The 20,097-nt window shown below is 38.4% G+C and overlaps 1 protein-coding gene and 1 long non-coding RNA gene across 5 annotated transcripts in view; one reads left to right on the forward strand and one right to left on the reverse strand.

Annotated features, from left to right (window-relative positions):
- Positions 1 to 2,008: 2,008 nt before the first annotated feature.
- GPR155 (G protein-coupled receptor 155) overlaps positions 2,009 to 20,097 on the reverse strand; it is a 54,164-nt gene continuing 36,075 nt past the window's right edge. For 3 of the 4 annotated variants that reach the window (XM_019022666.4, XM_055379188.2, XM_063695003.1), the window contains 5 exons: positions 16,369 to 16,505; positions 14,843 to 14,938; positions 11,869 to 11,933; positions 9,655 to 9,792; positions 2,009 to 6,187 (listed from right to left, as the gene is read on the reverse strand). In XM_019022666.4, the coding sequence (XP_018878211.2) occupies positions 5,887 to 6,187; positions 9,655 to 9,792; positions 11,869 to 11,933; positions 14,843 to 14,938; positions 16,369 to 16,505 (737 nt within the window). In that variant the 3' untranslated portion in view covers positions 2,009 to 5,886. Of the gene's footprint in view, positions 6,239 to 9,654; positions 9,793 to 11,868; positions 11,934 to 14,842; positions 14,939 to 16,368; positions 16,506 to 20,097 lie in introns of all 4 variants that reach the window. The other variant, XM_055379191.2, reaches the window with a different exon arrangement.
- Positions 3,951 to 10,106, forward strand: LOC134756656 (uncharacterized). Its single transcript, XR_010129623.1, has 2 exons — positions 3,951 to 4,023; positions 9,823 to 10,106. It is a non-coding gene; the product is annotated as an uncharacterized lncRNA (long non-coding RNA).

Raw genomic sequence — 20,097 nt, forward strand, 5'->3', positions numbered from 1 at the left:
ATCAGCAATGAATAAGAGCTTCTGTTGCCCTATATTCTTGTCAGCATTTATTGTTGTCAGCATTTTGGATTTTGGCCATTCTAATAGGTGTGTAATGGTATCTTGTTTTAATTTACAATTCCCTGATGATATATGGTGTTGGACATTTTCACATGCTTTTATCTGTTTATCTTCTTTGGTGAGTTGTCTGTTCAGATCTTTTGCCCATTGTTTACTTAGGTTGTTAATTTTCTTATTTTTGAGTCTAAAACTTTTTTTTTTTGAGACAAAGTCTCATTCTTGTCCCCCAGGCTGGAGTGCAATGTCGCATTCTCAGCTCACTGCAACCTCTGCCTCCTGGGTTCAAGTGATTCTCCTGCCTCAGCCACCCGAGTAGCTGGGATTAGAGGCGCCTGCCACCATGCCCGGCTAATTTTTGTATTTTTTAGTAAAGACAGGGTTTTACCAGGTTGGCCAGGCTGATCTAGAACTCCTGACCTCAGGTGATCCACCTGCCTTGCCCTCCCAAAGTGCTGGGATTATAGGCGTGAGCCACTGTGCCCGGCCTAAACCTCTTTAAATACCAAAGGGATCCCACTGATCTGCCTCATTTATATCTTATTACACCTTCAACCGTTGTTTTTTAGGTTTCTACTATGCTGCTCTTTCATGTCCTTGAATGTGCCTTCCTCATGGCCGTATTTGTCTGCTTGCACTATTCATTCCATGTGCTCCCTTTTATATAAGTAATACTTGACACCCTTTAGAGTTTTGCTAAAACATGACTTCCTCAGGGGAGTTTTCCTCACACCAGAAGGTCTCTCTTACAATACTCTTGGAGGCACAGGTGATCCTGGTCACAGGTCAATCATGTTTAACATCTGTTTTTCACAGAATAGAAGCTCCATGCAGATAGGAATCATATTTATTCCCACTGTTGTGTGCTCAGTGTTCAGATTGTGTCTGGCACATGCTAGATGCTCGATACATATTTGTTAAATGAACATTCAAGTACTGATGGGAAGAATTTACACAGCCCTCTTCTCTGCCTGTAGAAATGTAAAGTTGAAGAAACTAGCTAGACAATCTATCTGCACAACTTGGTATCCTTTGATAAGTCTCAGGTCAACCTGTCACCTCTTAGATACTGGTATTATTTACCATTACTTAATAAGCCAGGGGAATAATACAAGTATTCTAGACAAGGCTATTTTGTTTGATCTTTGATGAAAACACCAGTTTATATATGTTAATCATGAATCAAAAGTTTTGCTTTAGAAATAACTACATAGCCTAGAATTTTGGAGAGTTAGTTTCTTCTTGTAAAATGTGCCCAAAACAGGTCTACAGAGCTAATGTTTTCTTTTTCATTAATTAATTCAACCTTTTTTCATACCAATTGCAGAAATTTATAATCTCATCTTTTCTTGAAGAATGATGATAACATTTATGATCCTGAACTTTTCTCCAGCCATCACTCATGACAGGACTACCTATGTGCAGTGGCCTAAAGTAATTTAATATTTTACATGATGAGATATGAAGGGGCAAACACTAAGAGCTGCATTCTGCTGCGTAACAAACATATAAAACACTAGTTTCACATTTTTCTTGCTTTAGAAATTTACTGACCATTAATTGTTGTTCTCAAAATGCCAAATACACTTTGTCTTAGTCTAAAAATATTGAAAGCTAAGCACAAGCTAGGCATGGAGTTACTCATTGAGAGTTAAGAAAACAATTGACTATGCTGAAGAAAAAGAGATAGGTTTTAATCAAAATTTTATCATTTTTCTAGCTGTCACTCTACATATTGGAAATGATGAAATGTATGAAAAGGACTCAATGTCATATTGACTCATTCATAAAAGTGTTTATAGAATGCGTAATTGGGAAACCCTGTTTGCAGAGCCCAGAGTCATGAAGAACAGAGCTCAGGAAACCCATTTAAGAAAACATTGAGAATGTATAGAAAAGACCTCTATGGCTTCTGCATTATTCAGATTACTCAAAGAAAAGATGTCAGTAATGCAAGTTAAAATAGGTATTTTATTGAGAAACTTGCTTTGTCAGTGAGAAAGTTAACAGTTACAAATATTTTCATTTAATAAAATTAGCATATTTTTAATTCTAAAAATGTCTCTTAAAAGCCTTTATTATCTGAAACTGCAGATCATTCTGATCCAGGGTTTTCTTTTAGGGTCTCCCATGGAAAAAGATATTGCAGATTCCATTCATGCAAATAACAGAAGTAGTATGACTTGTTCACAGACAAATTCTCCACTTGAGTTTCAGTTGTCTGCATGCATGTGAATTAACATCTTTATTACTGTAACTAGAAAAATCTCCTGGTAACAGCAATGAGGCCTTAGACTTACCCCTGAGCATTCAGAGTCATAATATGGTCTTATTAAAAAAGGAAAATTCCGCAGCAAGACAATTCAGCTTAAAAACATCCCCATTCCCTAATCACAACTTAAAATTGGTATAGGTTAATAGTACACTAAAGTATAATTTATTTGTTATTAATAAATATACTAGGCTTCCATGCAGGTTTTTTTTTTTTTTTTGCGATGGAGTCTCACTCTGTCGCCCACGCTGGAGTGCAGTGGCGCGATCTTGGCTCACTGCAAGCTCCGCCTTCCGGGTTCATGCCATTCTCCTGCCTCAGACTCCCAAGTAGCTGGGACTATAGGTGCCCACCACCACGTCTGGCTAATTTTTTTGTATTTTTAGTAGAGACGGGATTTCACCGCGTTAATCAGGATGGTCTCGATCTCCTGACCTCGTGATCCGCCAGCCTCGACCTCCCAAAGTGCTGGGATTGCAGGTATGAGCCACTGCGCCTGGCCCCCATGCAGGTTTTTAAAAAACTGTTTATTTGTTGCATTAAAAGGGCAATGACTCTAACCCTATAAATTATTTTATAAATAACTTTTTTACATGAGACACTTAAAGTATAATTAAATAAATATCTGAAACGTTTAAAATAAGTTAAACTAGCACGGACATCTAATAATTAAGATGCTCAAAGGTCATCTAAATAGATCTCTTTAATTTACTGAAGATAAAGTTTACCTGAAGATGCTATGGTCTAAATGTCTGTGTCCTCCTAGAATTCTTATGTTGAAACCTAATCCTCAATCATGTTTAACATCTGTTTTTCACAGGCGAATAGAAGCTCCATGAGGATAGGAATCATATTTGTTCCCACTGTTGTGTGCTCAGTGTTCAGATTGTGTCTGGAACATGCTAGATGCTCGATAAGTTATTTGTTAAATGAACATTCAAGTACTGATGGGAAGAATTTACACAGCCCCCCTTCTCTGCCTGTAGAAATGTAAAGTTGAAGTCACATCCTCAATGTGTTAGTATTAGGAGGTAGGGCCTTTGAGAGGTTATTAGATCATGAGGGTGGAGCCCTATTGAGTGGAATTAATGTCCTTATAAGGGGCCAATGAGACCAGTTCTTCCCATCTACCATGTGGGGACACAGCAAGAAGGTACCATCTATGAGCCAGAAATTTGCCTTACCAGACACTAGATCTGTTAGTGCCTTAATCTTGGACTTCACAGCCTCCAAAACTGTGAGAAATAAGTTTCTGTTGTTTATAAGCTATCCAGTTTATGATATTTTGTTTTAGTAGCTAAAATAATAGACTAAGAGAAAAGGCAACATTTAGTAATTTTAAAAATTATATATTTTTATACATGGACACTTTAAAAAGACTAAATTCTAAATGTAATCTTTAGAATTTTTTTTTTTCTTTTCTGAGACAGAGTCTCACTCTGACATCCAGGCTGGAGTGCAGTGGCACGATCTCAGCTCACTGCAACCTCTGCCTCGTGGTTTCAAGCAATTCTCCTGCCTCAGCCTCCTGGGTAGCTGGGATTACAGGCGCACACCACCACACCTGGCTAATTTTTTTTTTTTTTTTTTTTTTTTAGTAGAGATGGGGTTTCACCACATTGGCCAGGCTGGTCTCGAACTCCTGGGCTGAAGCAATTCACCTGCCTCGGCCTCCCAAAGTGCTGGGATTACAGGTATGAGTCACCATGCCCAGCCTAGGTTTAGAATTTTTAAATATTGGCTTGAACTATATAGTTTTTTTTTTTTAACTACAGGGAATAAAGTAGAAGAGTTATCCTGCATTACGATGCTTTGTTCAAACACAGAAATGATACATCATATGGCAATAATTTTGTTGATAAAATTCAAATTAATCTACTCAAATTATTATTTGTAGCATGAAAGTTAAAGATCAGATTGTACTTCTGCAGAAGGACTGTGGAGATAATAATACATATGGAGGTTCTTATTCCTTTCCTTAATGGCATAGATTAGTAATTTGGGTAGAAAAGAAAATACAAACTTTAAAAAAAAATAGTGCCTCTAGGTTTTTTTTGCTTGTTTTATGTTTTTGAGACAGGGTCTTGCTCTGTCACCCAGGTTGAAGTGCAGTGATGTGATCTTGGTTCACTGCAACCTGCGCCTCCCAGGCTCAAGGGGTACTCCCACCTCAGTCTCCGAAGTAGCTGGGACTACAGGCATGCACTACCACACCTGGGTATTCTTTTTTCTTTTTCTTTTCTTTTTTTTTTTTTTTAGTGCAGACCGGGTTTCACCATGTTGCCTGGGCTGGTCTCGAACTCCTGACCTCAAGCGATCTGCCCGCCTCAGCCTCCCAAAGTGCTGAGATTACAGGCGTGAGCCACTAAGCCTAGCCCTCTAGTTTTTAAATGAGTACTATTTGTCAGGAAATGGAAAAAAGAAAAAGAACCTCTTATTAGAATCATTAAAATTCTTTTTCAAGAGATGCTATCAAAAAATATAAAGTTGTCATAATTTAAGGTCCATCTCCTGCTAGCAATACACTTGCCAAATTTGATAATTTATAGGAACAGTTAATAGGATGTTAATTTTGAAATTATAGTAAACAGTTGCAGAAAGCAATGATTATATAATGTTGGCATATTCGTATTATTTATAGTACAATTGACCCTCCATATGCACAGGTTCCACATCCATAGATTCAATCAACTGCAGATAAAAAGATGTAGTCAGGCTTACAATGGTTGCATCTGTAGTGAACATGTACAGACTGTTTTTCTTATTGTTATTCCCTAAACAATACAGTATAACAACAACTATTTACATAGCATTTACATTGTATTAGGCATTATAAGTATCTAAAGATGATTAAACTATATGGGAGAATGTGCATAGGTTATATGCAAATACTACACCATTTTATTAATTATTTTATTTTATTTTATTTTTGAGATAGAGTCTTGCTCTGTTGCTCAGGCTGGAGTGCAGTGGCACGATCTCGGCTCACAGCAACCTCTGCCTCCCAGATTCAAGCGATTCTCCTGCCTCAGCCTCCTGAGTAGCTGGGATTACAGGCACCCGCCACCACACCCAACCAATTTTTTGTATTTTATAGTACAGACGGGGTTTCGCCATGTTGGCCAGGCTGGTCTTGAACTCCTGACCTCAGGTGATCCACCTGACTCGGCCTCCCAAAGTACTGGGATTACAGGCGTGAGCCACCATGCCCGGCCTACACCATTTTATATAAGGGACTTGAGTATCCTCAGATTTTGGGATCTTCAGGAGTCCTGGAACCAATCCCCTTGGATACTAAAGGATGACTATATTATATCCATTATCAGAACTTTAATTTGGTTTTCTCTTTTTCCTAAGTCAGCTTCCTATGTGTTTTACATACATGTAAAATCACAGACCCTGAGCATGTGGTGGGAGCACATCTTTTGACATTTTACAGAAGAGACAACTGAGGCTCAGAGAGGTTGCCTCTGTTAACTTGCCCAAGGTCACCCAGCTAAAAACTAATGAATACGCGGCTAGAATATGATTCCATGTAGGGTTCTCCCCTGCATAATTTAGGTCTTAGGGGAATGTGAGGGTGGGGATGAATGCTCAATTTCTTTATATCTTTCCTGTTGGAGAGTGTTTGCATTAATAGCAGGAGGACTCTGTTCAGGACTCTTTTGAAGAAATCTGTAAAACAAGTACTCATCCCGGAATTCATACTCGTTGGTAATATGTTGGATGACTCCCCCTTGTACCAGCCTGTCTCCGTATATCACAGCTTCACCACGGTCGGAGGCAAGGCCGACTTCAATTAGCCAGTTCACCAGGTCACAGCCACAGAAAGTTCCAGCAGAAGTCTTTGCACCACACCTGTGTCAAAGGAATGATTCACCCATATGTTCTGTAAATCTGGTATCAGCACTGCATGATAGAGGACAAGCAAGAAAAAATAGAAGGAAACAAGGAAAGACAGCATGGTAGTTAAAAGCATGGCAGGAAGGAAACTGTTCTGAATAGAAAGGGTTTGTTAACTCTCCTGACCTAGGAAGACCCACTGGAGAAAAAGAAAATATGCCAGTAATGCTTGTGAAAACAGAAATGCTTAAACAATACCAAAAAAAGTCATAGATAATGTAAATGCACTTACAAAGAAATACTTTTTATAGTAGCCTGTTATCAGATCTGTCCTGTAATAGCTGAATATGATATATTTTATAATTTATACTTTTAGTTATACTAAATAATTTGTGTCAGGAACACTAAATATTTTTCACAAGCTCTTAAGAAGTGATTATTTTCACTATTCAAATCAAACTTTATTTTTAGCTCCATATACATCATGTATACGTATGCACTACATACATCATAGCGCCCCACAAGTAGCCTTTCTTCTTGCCCTCAGCAGGCAAGACAATCCTACTGATATGTTTGTCAGAAATTTGCTTCATTAGGAAGCAGGGAAAGAATAAGTGAGATCTAACTTGCTACAAATCTAAGATTTTTAAAATGTGCTTTGTGAATCTACTTCTTGAATATTTAAAAATCTGTCTTCCTGATGCAAATATGGGATGTCTTAAGTATGTATAAATAAACAAAGGATAGAGAGATACAGGGAAAAAAATCCAATTACACGAGTGCTGTACAAATACACTATAGATAGACAACATGAATCTGTCCACAAGCATCATTCAGGCTACAAAACCTAAAGTGCTTGACGTGGGAAATGGTGGATGAAGATCAAGGTGAAAGGAGAAATAGGTGACAAAAATTTAAAAACATTTCACCATAAATGAATATTCATTAGAGTTTATATAAGAATTAGAAAAAAAGGTTAATACTCATGAAAAGTTTTCTCAAATACATAAAACTACATTATTTTAACATCAGTATTTCATTTAGAGATAAGTTGTCTTAATTTATGCCTTGCAACTAGAAACACCACATTCGACAAAAGCCTGGATATTATAGTCTGTGTTAGCCTTCTTTTTGCTTGTTGATTTTTTTATTTATGGCCTAACACTTTTTTTTTCTTTTTGAGACAAAGTTTCACTCTTGTTGCCCAGGCTGGAGTGCAATGGCACGATCTCAGCTTACCCCACAACCTCCGTCTCCTGGGTTCAAGTGATTCTCTTGCCTCAGCCTCCCGAGTAGATGGGATTACAGGCATGCGCCACCACACCTGGCTAATTTTGTATTTTTAGTAGAGACGGGATTTCTCCATGTTGGTCAGGCTGGTCTCGAACTCCCGACCTCAGGTGATCTGCCCACCTCAGCCTCCCAAAGTGCTGGGATTACAGGCGTGAGCCACCGTGCCCGGCCTATAGCCTGACACCTTCTATTCCAGACACCAACAGAATATTTATTTCCTGATGACTGTGATCAGGCAGCTATAATGACAGCCCATGGCTGGGTATGGTGGCTCACGCTTGTAATCCCAGCACTTTTTTTGGGAGGCCGAGGTGGGCAGATCACTTGAGCTCAGGAGTTTGAGACCAGCCTGGCCAACATGGCAAAACTCCATCTCTACTAAAAAAATACAAAAAATTAGCTGGGTATGGTGGCACGCACCTGTAGTTCCAGCTTCTCAGAAGGCTGAGCCCAGGAGATTGGGGCTGCAGTGAGATTGCGCCACTGCACTCCAGCCTGGGCGATGGGAGTAAGACTCTGTCTCAAAGAAACAAACAAAAAAAGCAGCCCATGGAGCTGTACAAAGTGGCAGAGAATGTGACACTGTACAGGCTGTAGAGCCCGGAAAGGGGCAGGAAACAGGCTGGCACACTCCCAGCCAGTGTCCATTCAGCCAAATGGGACTGAGGCAGACTGGCAGCCCTGCAAATTGCAAAAGCTATGCTTCCTTCCCAAGAGCTGGCAATCACACTGGGCCTCAAAGAGCTAACCTGGAGTTCTCTTTTTTAATTTTAAAAAGCAGGGTTTTTTTGTGGGTTTTTGTTTGTTTTTTTTTTTTTTTGAGACAGAGTCTTGCTCTGTTGCCCAGGCCAGAGTGCAGTGGCGTGATCTCAGCTCATTGCAACCTCCACCTCCCGGGTTCAAGCGATTCTTGTGCTGCAGCCTCCTGAGTAGCTTGAATTACAGGCACCCGCCAACACACCCGGCTAGTTTTGTATTTTTAGTAGAGACAGGGTTTCACCATGTTGGCCAGGCTGGTCTTGAACTCCTGACCTCAGGTGACCCTCCCACCTTGGCCTCCCAAAGTGCTGGGATTACAGGCATGAGCCAGCACGCCCGGCCCTAAAAAGCAGTTTTAAATTGTCAAAACTATTCATAGATGGCACTTTGAAATAATTGTACTCAGAAGGGTGAAAAACTAACTTTTCTTCATAGTTTACTATTGCCAGAAAGTGGGCTATGCCTATCACAGACATTCTGTCATCTAATTCAACAATCCCAAGAATTCGATATTTTAAAGAAGAGGAAAACTAAAATTTAGAGAATTGAACTTGCCCAATGTCACACAGCCAACAAGCGGCAGTTCAGGAGCTGAGTTCTAGTATTAGTCCACACCCATACTGCAGCCCCTTTTCCACTCTCCGTACCAGGCTACCTTCTGATTATAATGATATATATGTTAAATACAGTGGCATAATATATGTAAATAAATTATCCTCCATATGAATTTTCATACATTTCATATTTTCAGTTATAGACATAAAAGTATTTGGTTCTTTATATTTTGTTTTTTATGACAAAGAGAAATACTGGTAGTATAGTATTTATTCAAAGTTCATAATTTCCTGCTGTATACTTCGTTTATAAAAAAATTTTTTTTCCTCATCCAAAATTAAAAGAGAACCCGCTATATACTTCATACCTTAAGGATTAGTATAATAAATATTATGTCACAGACTGAAGATTAGAACTTGAAGTGAAACATAAGCAACAAAATTAAGAGGCAGAAATTTCATTTCATTTTCTTGACAACAAATGCATTTGTCAAGAAATGCTGAGGTGGGAATATAACATCACTTCTAAGTCCAGTGTATCTCAAAGTTTTGTGAGAGACACTACTGGCCAACTTGAAATGAGTGTCAATATTCTATGACATTTTGGTTCACTCTAAACTGAAGTGTTCACATTTTATATGGCAATCAGAAGTTATATGACATTTTTAAAATACTAAAATCAACGTAATATGGTTCTTTTATATGCCATTTCTGAAACTATAAACTCACTCATAATTCCTTTAACTTTTACATGCATATGTAAAAATAATCATGTAATCAGTCACAACCACCTCATTTAGCCTATTACAATCCAAAATTAATCAATTAATCATTTAAAATATAATTGTCTAGAACCTGTACTGGCGCTTTGCTTACCTTCTTTCTTTGACAATGTTTCGGATACAGAGGTCACGGTGATAATGGATAAATTGTTGACAGGTCATTTTTATTTCCTCTGAAACAGGAGAATCCCTGTTTTCTGCTGTTTCTTTATTGTTCCATAGGAATTCAAGTCTGAAAATCAAATTTATGGCCATTTTTAAGGAAAGAAAAGCACTGAGAGAGAACTCTTCCTGCCTTATCACCCCATCAAAATGGCTGTTCCAAAGCTGTCGATCACCAAAGCTGTCATCTACAATACCCAGACATCGTTAGTCTCAGAAGCAAAAACATTCTACATTCCAGACATCATTAGTCTCAGAAGAAAAAACATTCTACATTCAATTTCCTATTCAAAGCATACTGGGGTGGAAGACTTAATCATTTTATAAACCCTCCAGACATGTTTGATCCATTTCAGGTTCTACTAATAAATGTTCCTTACTCTACATTCTACTGTTTTGAAATGCAAAGATAAATTAGAGATCAAATATTTTAATCACTTTTCTATTTTAGTACCACAGAGACAAATACCAAAAACTCGTACTCCAAAAACTGGAGTATGAAACAGTTTTGTTTCAGCCAGCCTACACATTAGAATCGTTGATTATTTTACCCAGTCAACAAATGAAGCTGATAACTAAGTTCAATGACTTTCCAATTATGCTTTTCTTCTTTCGTGAAATGATTATGAACCTAGCAATTGCATCTTGATGATAATGATAAAGATGAAGAAGAAAGAACCATTAGCATTTACTGGGCACTTTTCATAGCGCTGGTGGGATACATTTCTTTAGCACTTCCAGTTTCTACAAATTTTGACTTTGAAAACACAAGAAGTAGAAAGATTTGTCCCGACCTCTTCCTCCTACCCCCACAATGGAGTATTACTACTTGTTATTTTTCATAAAGAAATCCCTGATCTTAATTCAAAGAAACCCTTCACTAAGCTGATAAAAAAAACCAACAATTTAGAAAGAAACTTGAGTTTTCTGTAAGCTGTCAGTTTGATAAAAAGAGAAATTGTGTTGTCAAAGGAGACAGACAATCAAATATAGACCATGGGGGCACACCACCTACTACTTCCATTTCCAAAGACATTTTTGAGTTTCATTTAACTTTATGTAATAGTTAATAGCATAGATAGAAATCAATGTCCATCAATTCTTGTTAAAGTGCAAATTACAATGCCGGATTTACAATAGTTCCTCCAATTTTTTTTTGCAGTTGTTTATAACCTTTGTGTGGCATTTAGTGGTGTCTTCGCAGTTACTAAAGGTTTAAAAACATCAATATCTTTTTTTTAAGCATAATATAGCAAATTTTTATTTGACGTTCAAGTGTTGAAATTAAGCATTTTATGTACCATTATTTGGACACTCAAATATATTTTCTTAGGTTTATAATTTAGACATTAAAAATACGTCCTAGTAAAAGTTTCACCATACAAAGCCTAGGATGGGGCATCACAGGGCTAATTTTACCAATCAAATTAAAAAATATATATATTTAAAAATTTTTTTTTAATTTTTATTTTTTATTATTATACTTTAAGTTCTAGGGTACATGTAAAAAACATGCAGGTTTGTTACATATGTATACATGTGCCATGTTGGTGTGCTGCACCCATTAACTCGTCGTTTACATTAGGTATATCTCCTAATGCTATCCCTCCCCCCTTACCCTACCCCACGACAGGCCCCGGTGTGTGATGTTCCCCACCGTGTGTCCAAGTGTTCTCATTGTTCAGTTGCCACCTATGAGTGAGAACATGCTGTGTTTGGTTTTCTGTCCTTGCGATAGAAAAACATCAGTATCTTTGTGTGTGTGTGTGTGTGTGCGTGTGTGTGAGACAGGATCTTGCTCTGTCACCCAGGCTGGAGTGCAGTGGCACAATCTTGGCTCACTGCAACCTCTGCCTCCCACGTTCAAGCCATCCTCCTGCCTCAACCTTCTGAGTAGCTGGGACTACAAAAGCATGCCACCACACCTGGCTAATTTTTGTATTTTTTTTTTTGTAGAGACTAGGTTTCATTCACTATGTTGCCCAGGCTGGTCTCGAACTCCTGAGTTCAAGCAATCTGCCCACCCTGGCCTCCCAAAGTACGGGGATTACAAGCAGCCACCATGCATGGCCCCATATCAGTATCTTAATATAATGGCTTTGTCATCACATTTACAGATACAGATTTATTTCAAAACTTAATTTACCTTCTTTTGAAAGGCAGGATGATTAAATGTTTATCTAATCCAAAGATTCCAAAGGAAATAAATCCCTAGGGAAGAAAACAAAGTTATTTTTTTCAGAATTCAACAATAACATTTTAAAACAGAGAAGTTAAGGAAGTTACCAAATTTAGTGTTTGAGGAGACAAACCTATAGTGACAAGAGCAACATTTTAAGTGGAACACACAAAGTAGGCCCTTCAAAGGCAGGTATGATGCTTTGCTGCCTTTTCCCAATCATTCTGTCCCACTCATTATGATGGGTGATACAAACCAGGGCTGAACAGCCGCATTTACATGATAGTAAAATGAAAACGTTTAAGGGCAAATATGTCTTTGTTTCCCCTTTATAAAAAGAAAATATTTCCCACTGTGCGTATTTATTATTTTTCCATGAAACCTCACAAATTATATAATTAACAAGTGTTGCAGTATCTAATAATAATGCAGTAATTGAACAGAATTTATGTAAAGTGAAACTGGCTAGTGGTTAGGGGAAGAGTTCAAGGATTTGTGAGTGTCAAGGCAAACGCCTAGCACCAGGTATCAGCCACAGGTTAGGACAATTTAAGACCTTTTTGAGAGACAGGAAGTTGGGAGCTGCCATTTGTGGCACACTGGGATAAGGATCTGAATGCAAGTTGGTGGAAGTAGAATGGAGAATGCAGAAGGACCCAAATTTCTTCATCCCCCATACTATAAGCAGCCAGAAGGGAATGAGCTTACCATACCACCTCCCCAAGAGGAAAATGGGATGGGAATGGGGTTTCTGTCTGTCTTGCTCCATTGAAACACTTCGGCCTTAAGTTGTGGGGCAGCATTTTAAATGCAACATTCCTGGCATTAGCTGCTGTTGATGACACAGCCCTATGGAATGAAGCTCATCCCAGTCCCAGTTCTGGATAGCTCAGCTTAGAATGGGCTTTCTGAATGCAAAATGCTAAGTCAGACTATGATTTTTCAACTCAGTATTTTATAGTTCTTAGATACAAAATCAGATCTTAAACAGTATCACAAAGTGAGATATCAAGTAGGATGCTCATGTCTGTCTGTAATAAACTGATTAAGGTCATTTGTCTCTGTGGGCATAGCCATTTTTGCTCCCATCATAATGGCCAAACTGTAAATATTGTAAGAAATTAATATTAGGAAAAACACAGCGACATCTATTGACAAATGTTAACTAATTCATATGGCAAATTATTTTAGATTTAGTAGACAAACTCAGTGATTTCAAATGTGTGGGTTTTTTTGTTTTTTGACCTGATACTCAGTCTGTGGACTAATATTCTGTAATGCAAAAGTAAGGGCTGGGTGCGGTGGCCCATGCCCGTTAATACCAGCACTTTGGGAGGCCAAGGCAGGTGGATCACTTGAGGTCAGGAGTTCAAGACCAGCCTGGCCAACATGGTGAAACCTCATCTCTACTGAAAATACAAAAATTAGCTGGGTGTGGTAGCAGGTGCCTGTAGTCCCAGCTACTCAGGAGGCTGAGGTAGAAGAACCACCTGAACCCAGGAGGTGGAGGTTGCAGTGAGCTAACGCCAATGCACTCCAGCCTGGGTGACAGAATGAGACTCCATCTCAATTAAAAAAAAAAAAGTAAGGAGTTAAAGGTCAAAATTTGGAATTTGCACATAAAAAATATTTTCCCAATATGTAAGATGTAATTTATCCTTAAGTATCCCTTTTAATAGTGACATAAACATAGACAATAGCACCTATCATATTACTTGTTTATGGAATTTTAGTTTCCTAATTTATAAACTGGGGGTGATAATACTACTTTGCAGGTGTTGTCATGATGTTTAAATGAGATAATGAATGTGAAATGCTTAACGATGGTTGGCACATAGTAGACTATCAAGGAATGGTAACTGCTATCTCTAGCCAAAATTTATTTATATATACCACATGATTTTTCTTTTTAAGATTTAAGTATCTATTGTTCAAGAAACATCAAAATGTAAATGAAATGATATCCACTAATTTAAGGAGATGGCCGGGTGTGGTGGCTCATGCCTGTAATCCCAGCACTTTGGGAGGCTGAGGTGGGTGGATCACCTGAGGTTAGGAGTTGGAGACTAGCCTGAGCAACTGGAGAAACCCCGTCTCTACTAAAAATACAAAATTAGCCGGGCGTAGTGGTGCATGCCTATAATCCCAGCTATTCAGGAGGCTGAGACAGGAGAATTGCTTGAACCTGAGAGGCAGAGGTTGCAGTGAGCTGAGATCACGCCATTGCACTCCAGCCTGGGCAACAAGAGCAAAACTCCGTCTCAAAAAAAAAAAAAAAAAATTTAAGGAGCTAAATTAAAAGTTCAGGGAAAGTAAGTTATTTCCCCAAAGTGACCTTTTTTTTTTTTTTTTTTTTTTTTTTTTTTTTTGAGACAGTCTCATCTCACTCTGTCACCCAGGCTGGAGTGCAGTAGCACAGTCTCAGCTCGCTGCAACCTCTACCTCCTGGGTTCAAGTGATTCTTGTGCCTCAGCCTCTGCAGTAGCTTGGATTATAGGCATGGACTACCACGTCTGGCTAATTTTTTTGTATTTTTTGTAGAGATGGGGTTTCACCATGTTGGCTAGGCTGGTTTTGAACTCCTGGCCTCAAGTGACCTGCCCACCTTGGCCTCCCAAAGTGCTGGGATTACAGGTGTGAGCCAATGAGCCCGGTCCCAATGTGACTTATTAAGATCACACCAAAGTTACTACCTGGCATTTTTCTGGTGGAAGCACTCAGCGTACATTCTGATGACTTTAACCAATATAATAATTCGTCTCTACTAGAAGACAAGCAGCAGCTGTCAGCTGCCATGCATACCAGCAGCTGGCAAACAAACTAAATCCTTTTTATGTGAAAGAAAACAACATCCTAATCCGATCCCCACTTCCCCCGACCCCCTACCAATCAACCTATCCAGGAAGACAAAAACCCCTCAAAGTTCTCCATAAATAAATACCTGACCAAAGTTAAACACAGCACAGAAAAACTGTAACTCAACATAAAGTCTTCCAGGCTCTTGGTTGAATAGCCACCATAAACAACTGGAAAGATTCTGTAAAGAAAGGAGAAAAGAGTATTTTAAAATCAAGCAAGCTGATAATTCCTCTCCATCCACAGCATAGTACAATAACTTACCTACTTAATAATTACAGGGAAAAAGACTAGACGGAAAAACACTGAGAGAATATAGAGGCTTTATCTTTTCAATAAGAAAGTTTCAACCTCTCCTCCTGACAGATGTCATTCAAACAGTTATCTATTCTGATCAGATTTGAAGCGAGAAGACATGAGCCATAATACAGAAGCTTACATAATGTATCAAGATTGCCAACTAGCCTAAGACAGGCCTGATTTTAAATTTAGTTCTACACAATGAAAACAATTACATCACTAAGCAATTCTTGGCAGCATTTCTTATTTTTTGATTTTTGTTCTTAAATGGCACTTAAAGTGGTATTGGCTGATATCACACTATCTCACGAGCATCCCAGTGTGCAAAGTGTTCCTTCATAGGTTATCTGGTCCATCTCCTACCTCTGGACGAGTTACACTTGAACCATCTCAAAGAATTATATAATAAGAACTGATAATTCACAAATAGGACATTTAGTAATCAAAGAAATGCATGTAGTCTAAAAATAAAATACTGTATATTTTAATTTTCTCTATTTTGTAAGGGTCTATTATATGAAGTAGTTATGTTATTTTGTTAATTGAAAATTATTTTTTAAAGTTTATCTGAGGAATATGTTCTGAGAGGTTTTTTGGTTTTCTTTTTTTTTCTTCTGGTGGACACTGAGGTTTCATGTTCTGAGACATTAATGTAGGCATTTATCCACTTTGGTCAGTCAGGTATGTTAGGAGTAAGTGGCCCTGTGTACATTATTGAAATAGCTGCTTTTGGGCCTGGCGCGGTGGCTCACGCCTGTAATCCCACCACTTGGGAGGGTGAGGTGGGTGGATCACCTGAGGTCAGGGGTTCAAGACCAGCCTGACCAACATGATGAAACCCCGTCTCTACTACAAATACAAAAATTAGCCAGGCATGGTGGCACGCGCCTGTAATCCCAACTACTCAGGAGGCTGAGGCAGGAGAATCGCTTGAACCCGGGAGGCGGAGGTTGCAGTGAGCTGAGATCACGCCACTTCACTCCAGCCTGGGCAACAGAGTTAGACTCTGTCTCAAAAAAAAAAAAAAGAAAAAAGAAATAGCTGCTTTTACCAAATTCTAGGTTCAGAGCATAGAATGAATAAATGATTCTAAGCAGAATAAGCTATTGGAGCACTCAGGCCTCAGAGTAATGTGAATGATTCATCTCTTCCCCTCACACCCCCAAATATTTAGCTCAAGATCCAAATTCAGGTGACCTAGCTACCACACTTCTGGAAAGCAGCAACTAAGTTTTTCCCGGATGCCTGAATAAAACCTTTGCCAAAAATTTAAAGAAATGGCCCCAAAACAAAACCAGAAAAAACCATTACAGCGAACAGGCCAATGATGAGAAGTAAACACAGCAACACATGTCGGGTCAGTTGCTGGTCTCCACTCTGTAGATACTGTTCTTCTTCCTGGGCTAATATGCAGCTCTGGGAGTTACAGCGACTCACACAATGATTGTCTATAAAAGAGTAAGCACAACAATTTGTAATCAGAGCTTTTTATCTAAATGCATTTTAAATTTGTAATGACTTCCTAAGAGAAACAACAGAAAAGCACATTCAGCTAAGAATCAGTATATTATTTTAGATGAAATTGGAAGAAAGCTCCTTCATGTTGCTTTAGAAGAATTCTAGCTGAAATGTTTTTATCTCAAAAAACATAAGTAGAATACAATAGTTCCCTTTTACACTATTCAACAATGTTATATATATAATTATCTAACATAAGTTATATAATTTGGTCTTTAAAAATTATACATAATTTGCCCGGGTGTGGTGGCTCATGCCTGTAATCCCAGCACTTTGGGACGCCGAGGCAGGCAGATTACTTGAGATTAGGAGTTCAAGACCAGCCTGGCCAACACGGTGAAACCTCATCCCTACTAAAAATACAAAAATTAACTGGGTGTGGTGGCGGGCACCTGTAATCCCAGCTACTTGGAAGGCTGAGGCAGGAGAATCGCTTGAACCCAGGAGGCAGAGGTTGTGGTGAGCCAAGACTGCACCACAGAGTAAGACTCTGTCTCAAAAAAAATTTTTTTAAATAAAAAAATAAAAATTATATATAATTTTTATATAATTAATATAATTAAGTATAAATTATAATTTGTATTTATTTTATATATTATATAAATAATATATACACATTACATATATAATTATATAAAAATTATATATATGTTATAAATGTATATTATATATAAGTATATATTATAATCATAAATTTATATATAATTATATATGTAATTTATGTATATTATATAAATTACAAATTAATATATAAGCATATATAAATAAAAATTTTATATTTAATATTTATAATTTACATATATAAATTATATATTAAATATATAATATATATTAGATATTATATATATCCTAAGTGAATTAACACAGGAACGGAAAACCAAGTACTGCATGTGCTTACTTATAAGTGGGAGCTAAATATCAGATACTCATGGACATAAAGATGGCAACAATAGAAACGGGACTACTAGAGGTGAGGAGGGAGGAAGGAGGACAAGGGTTGAAAAAGTATATAATATATATTATATTTTTATTTTTATATTGTATATATTAAAATTATATACATATAATTTTAAAGGCCGAATTAATAACTCAAGTTTTATCACTGATAAATCTACATATTAGTCATGAATACCCTATTTTGGCTAACTGTAAAACAAATTACTATTATCTCTTACCTCTCATTAAAGAGTTTACAATTTGCCTTAACCCCTGCCTTTCACCATATACAAAAATTAACTCAAGATGGACTAAAGATTTAAATGTAATGTCTCAGCCAGGCACGGTGGCTCATGCCTGTAATCCTAGCAATTTGGGAGGCTGAGATGGGCGGATCACTTGAGGTCAGGAGTTCAAGACCTGCCTGGCCAACATGGTGAAAACTTGTCTCTACTAAAAATACAAAAATTAGCCAGGCATGGTGGCGGCCGACTGTAATCCCAGCTATTTGGGAGGCTGAGGCAAGGGAATTGCTTGAACCCGGGAGGCAGAGGTTACAGTGAGCCAACATCATGCCATGGCACTCCAGCATGGGCAACAGAGCAAGACTGTGTCTCAAAAAAAAGTAATGCCTCAAACTATAAGAATCCTAGAAGAAAACCTAGGAAACACCATTCTGGACATCGACCTTTGGGAAGAATTTATGACTCAGTCCTCAAAAGCAATTGTAACAAAAACACTATACTGGGAAGTTTTAAGGTAAAAACAAAAACAAAACCAAAAATTGACAAATGGGACCTAATTAAACTAAAGAGCTTCTGCATAGCAGAAGAAACTATGAACAGAGTAAACAGACAACCTACAGAATGGGAGAAAATATTTGCACACTATGCATCTAACAAGGCCTAATATCCAGAATCTATAAGGAACTTAAACAATTGAACAAACAAAACACAAATAACTCCATTAAAAAATGCACAAAAGACATGAACAGACACTTCTCAAAGAAGACATACAAGCGGCCAACAAACATGAAAAAATGCTCCACATCACTAATCATCAGAGAAATCAAAACCACAATGAGATACCGTTGCATCAGTCAGAAGGGCTATTATTAAAAAATCAATAAACAACAGATGCTGGTGAGGCTGCAGAGAAAAGGGAATGCTTTATACCATTGGTGGGAATGTAAATTAGTTCAGTCACTGTGGAAAGCAGTCTGGAGATTTCTCAAAGAACTTAGAACAGGACTACCATATGACCCAGCAATCCCATTACTGGGTACATATCCAAAAGAAAAAAAATGGTTCTACCAAAAGACTCATGCACTTGCATGTTCATCACAGCACTACTCACAACAGCAAAGCATGGAATCAAACTAGGTGCCCATCGATGGTGGACTGGATAAAGAAAATGTGCTACATATATACCATGGAATACTATGTAGCCATAAAAAGAATGAAATAGGCCAGGCACAGTGGCTCATGCCTGTAGTCCCAGAACTTTGGGAGGACAAGGCGGGCAGATCACTTGAGCTCAGGAGTTCGAGACCAGCCTGGGCAACATGGCGAAACCCTGTCTCTAAAAAACTAAACAAGTCCGGATGCGGTGGCTCAAGCCTGTAATCCCAGCACTTTGGGAGGCTGAGGTAGGCGGATCACCTGAGGTCAGGAGTTTGACACCAGCCTGACCAATATGGTGAAATCCCGTCTCTACTAAAAATATAAAAATTAGCCGGGCATGGTGGCAGGTGCCTGTAGTCCCAGCTACTCGGGAGGCTGAGACAGGAGAATTGCTTGAACCTGGGAGGCGGAGGTTGCAGTGAGCCAAGATCGTGCCACTGCACTCCAGCCTGGACGACAGAGCGAGACTCCATCTCAAAAACAAAACAAAACAAAAATTAGCCAGGCGTGGTTGCACACGTCCGTAGTCCTGGCTACTTGGTAGGCTGAGGTGGGATGATGGCTTGAGCCTAGAAGGCAACAGTTGCAGTGAGCTGCGCACTCCAGCCTGGGTGGCAGAACCAGATCCTGTCTTGAAAAAAAAAAAAAAAAAAGAATGAAATAATATCCTTTGCAGCAACATGGATGCATCTGGAGGCCATAATCCTAAGTGAATTAACACAGAAACAGAAAACCAAGTGCTGCATGTGCTCACTTATAAGTGGGAACTAAACATCAGATACTCATGGACATAAAGATGGTAATGATGGAAACTGGGGACTACGAGAGGTGGAAGGGAGGGAGAGGGCGAGGGCTAAAAAACTACTGGGTACTATGCTTAGTACCTGGGTGATGGGATCATTTGTTTGTACCCCAAACCTCAGCATCACACAATATACCCAGGTAGCAAAACTGCACACGTACCCACTGAATCTAAAGTAAAAGTTGAAAAAAACTTTGCCTTAGGAAACACCTTTGAGGAACCATAAAAGTATTATATGCCATGTTTTGTTCACATATGGATACAAACACAAGTCACAGGCATGACTCTTTTCTGGCCAAAAATAGAGGTGAGGGACTTTTCACAGGAAGCCTTTGTTTTTCTACCTTAGCTCCATTCTATATATGGGAGAAAAAGCAAAGA

The sequence above is a fragment of the Gorilla gorilla genome, chromosome 11 (assembly GCF_029281585.2).
Source record: "Gorilla gorilla gorilla isolate KB3781 chromosome 11, NHGRI_mGorGor1-v2.1_pri, whole genome shotgun sequence".
Classification (NCBI taxonomy): Eukaryota; Metazoa; Chordata; class Mammalia; order Primates; family Hominidae; genus Gorilla; species Gorilla gorilla.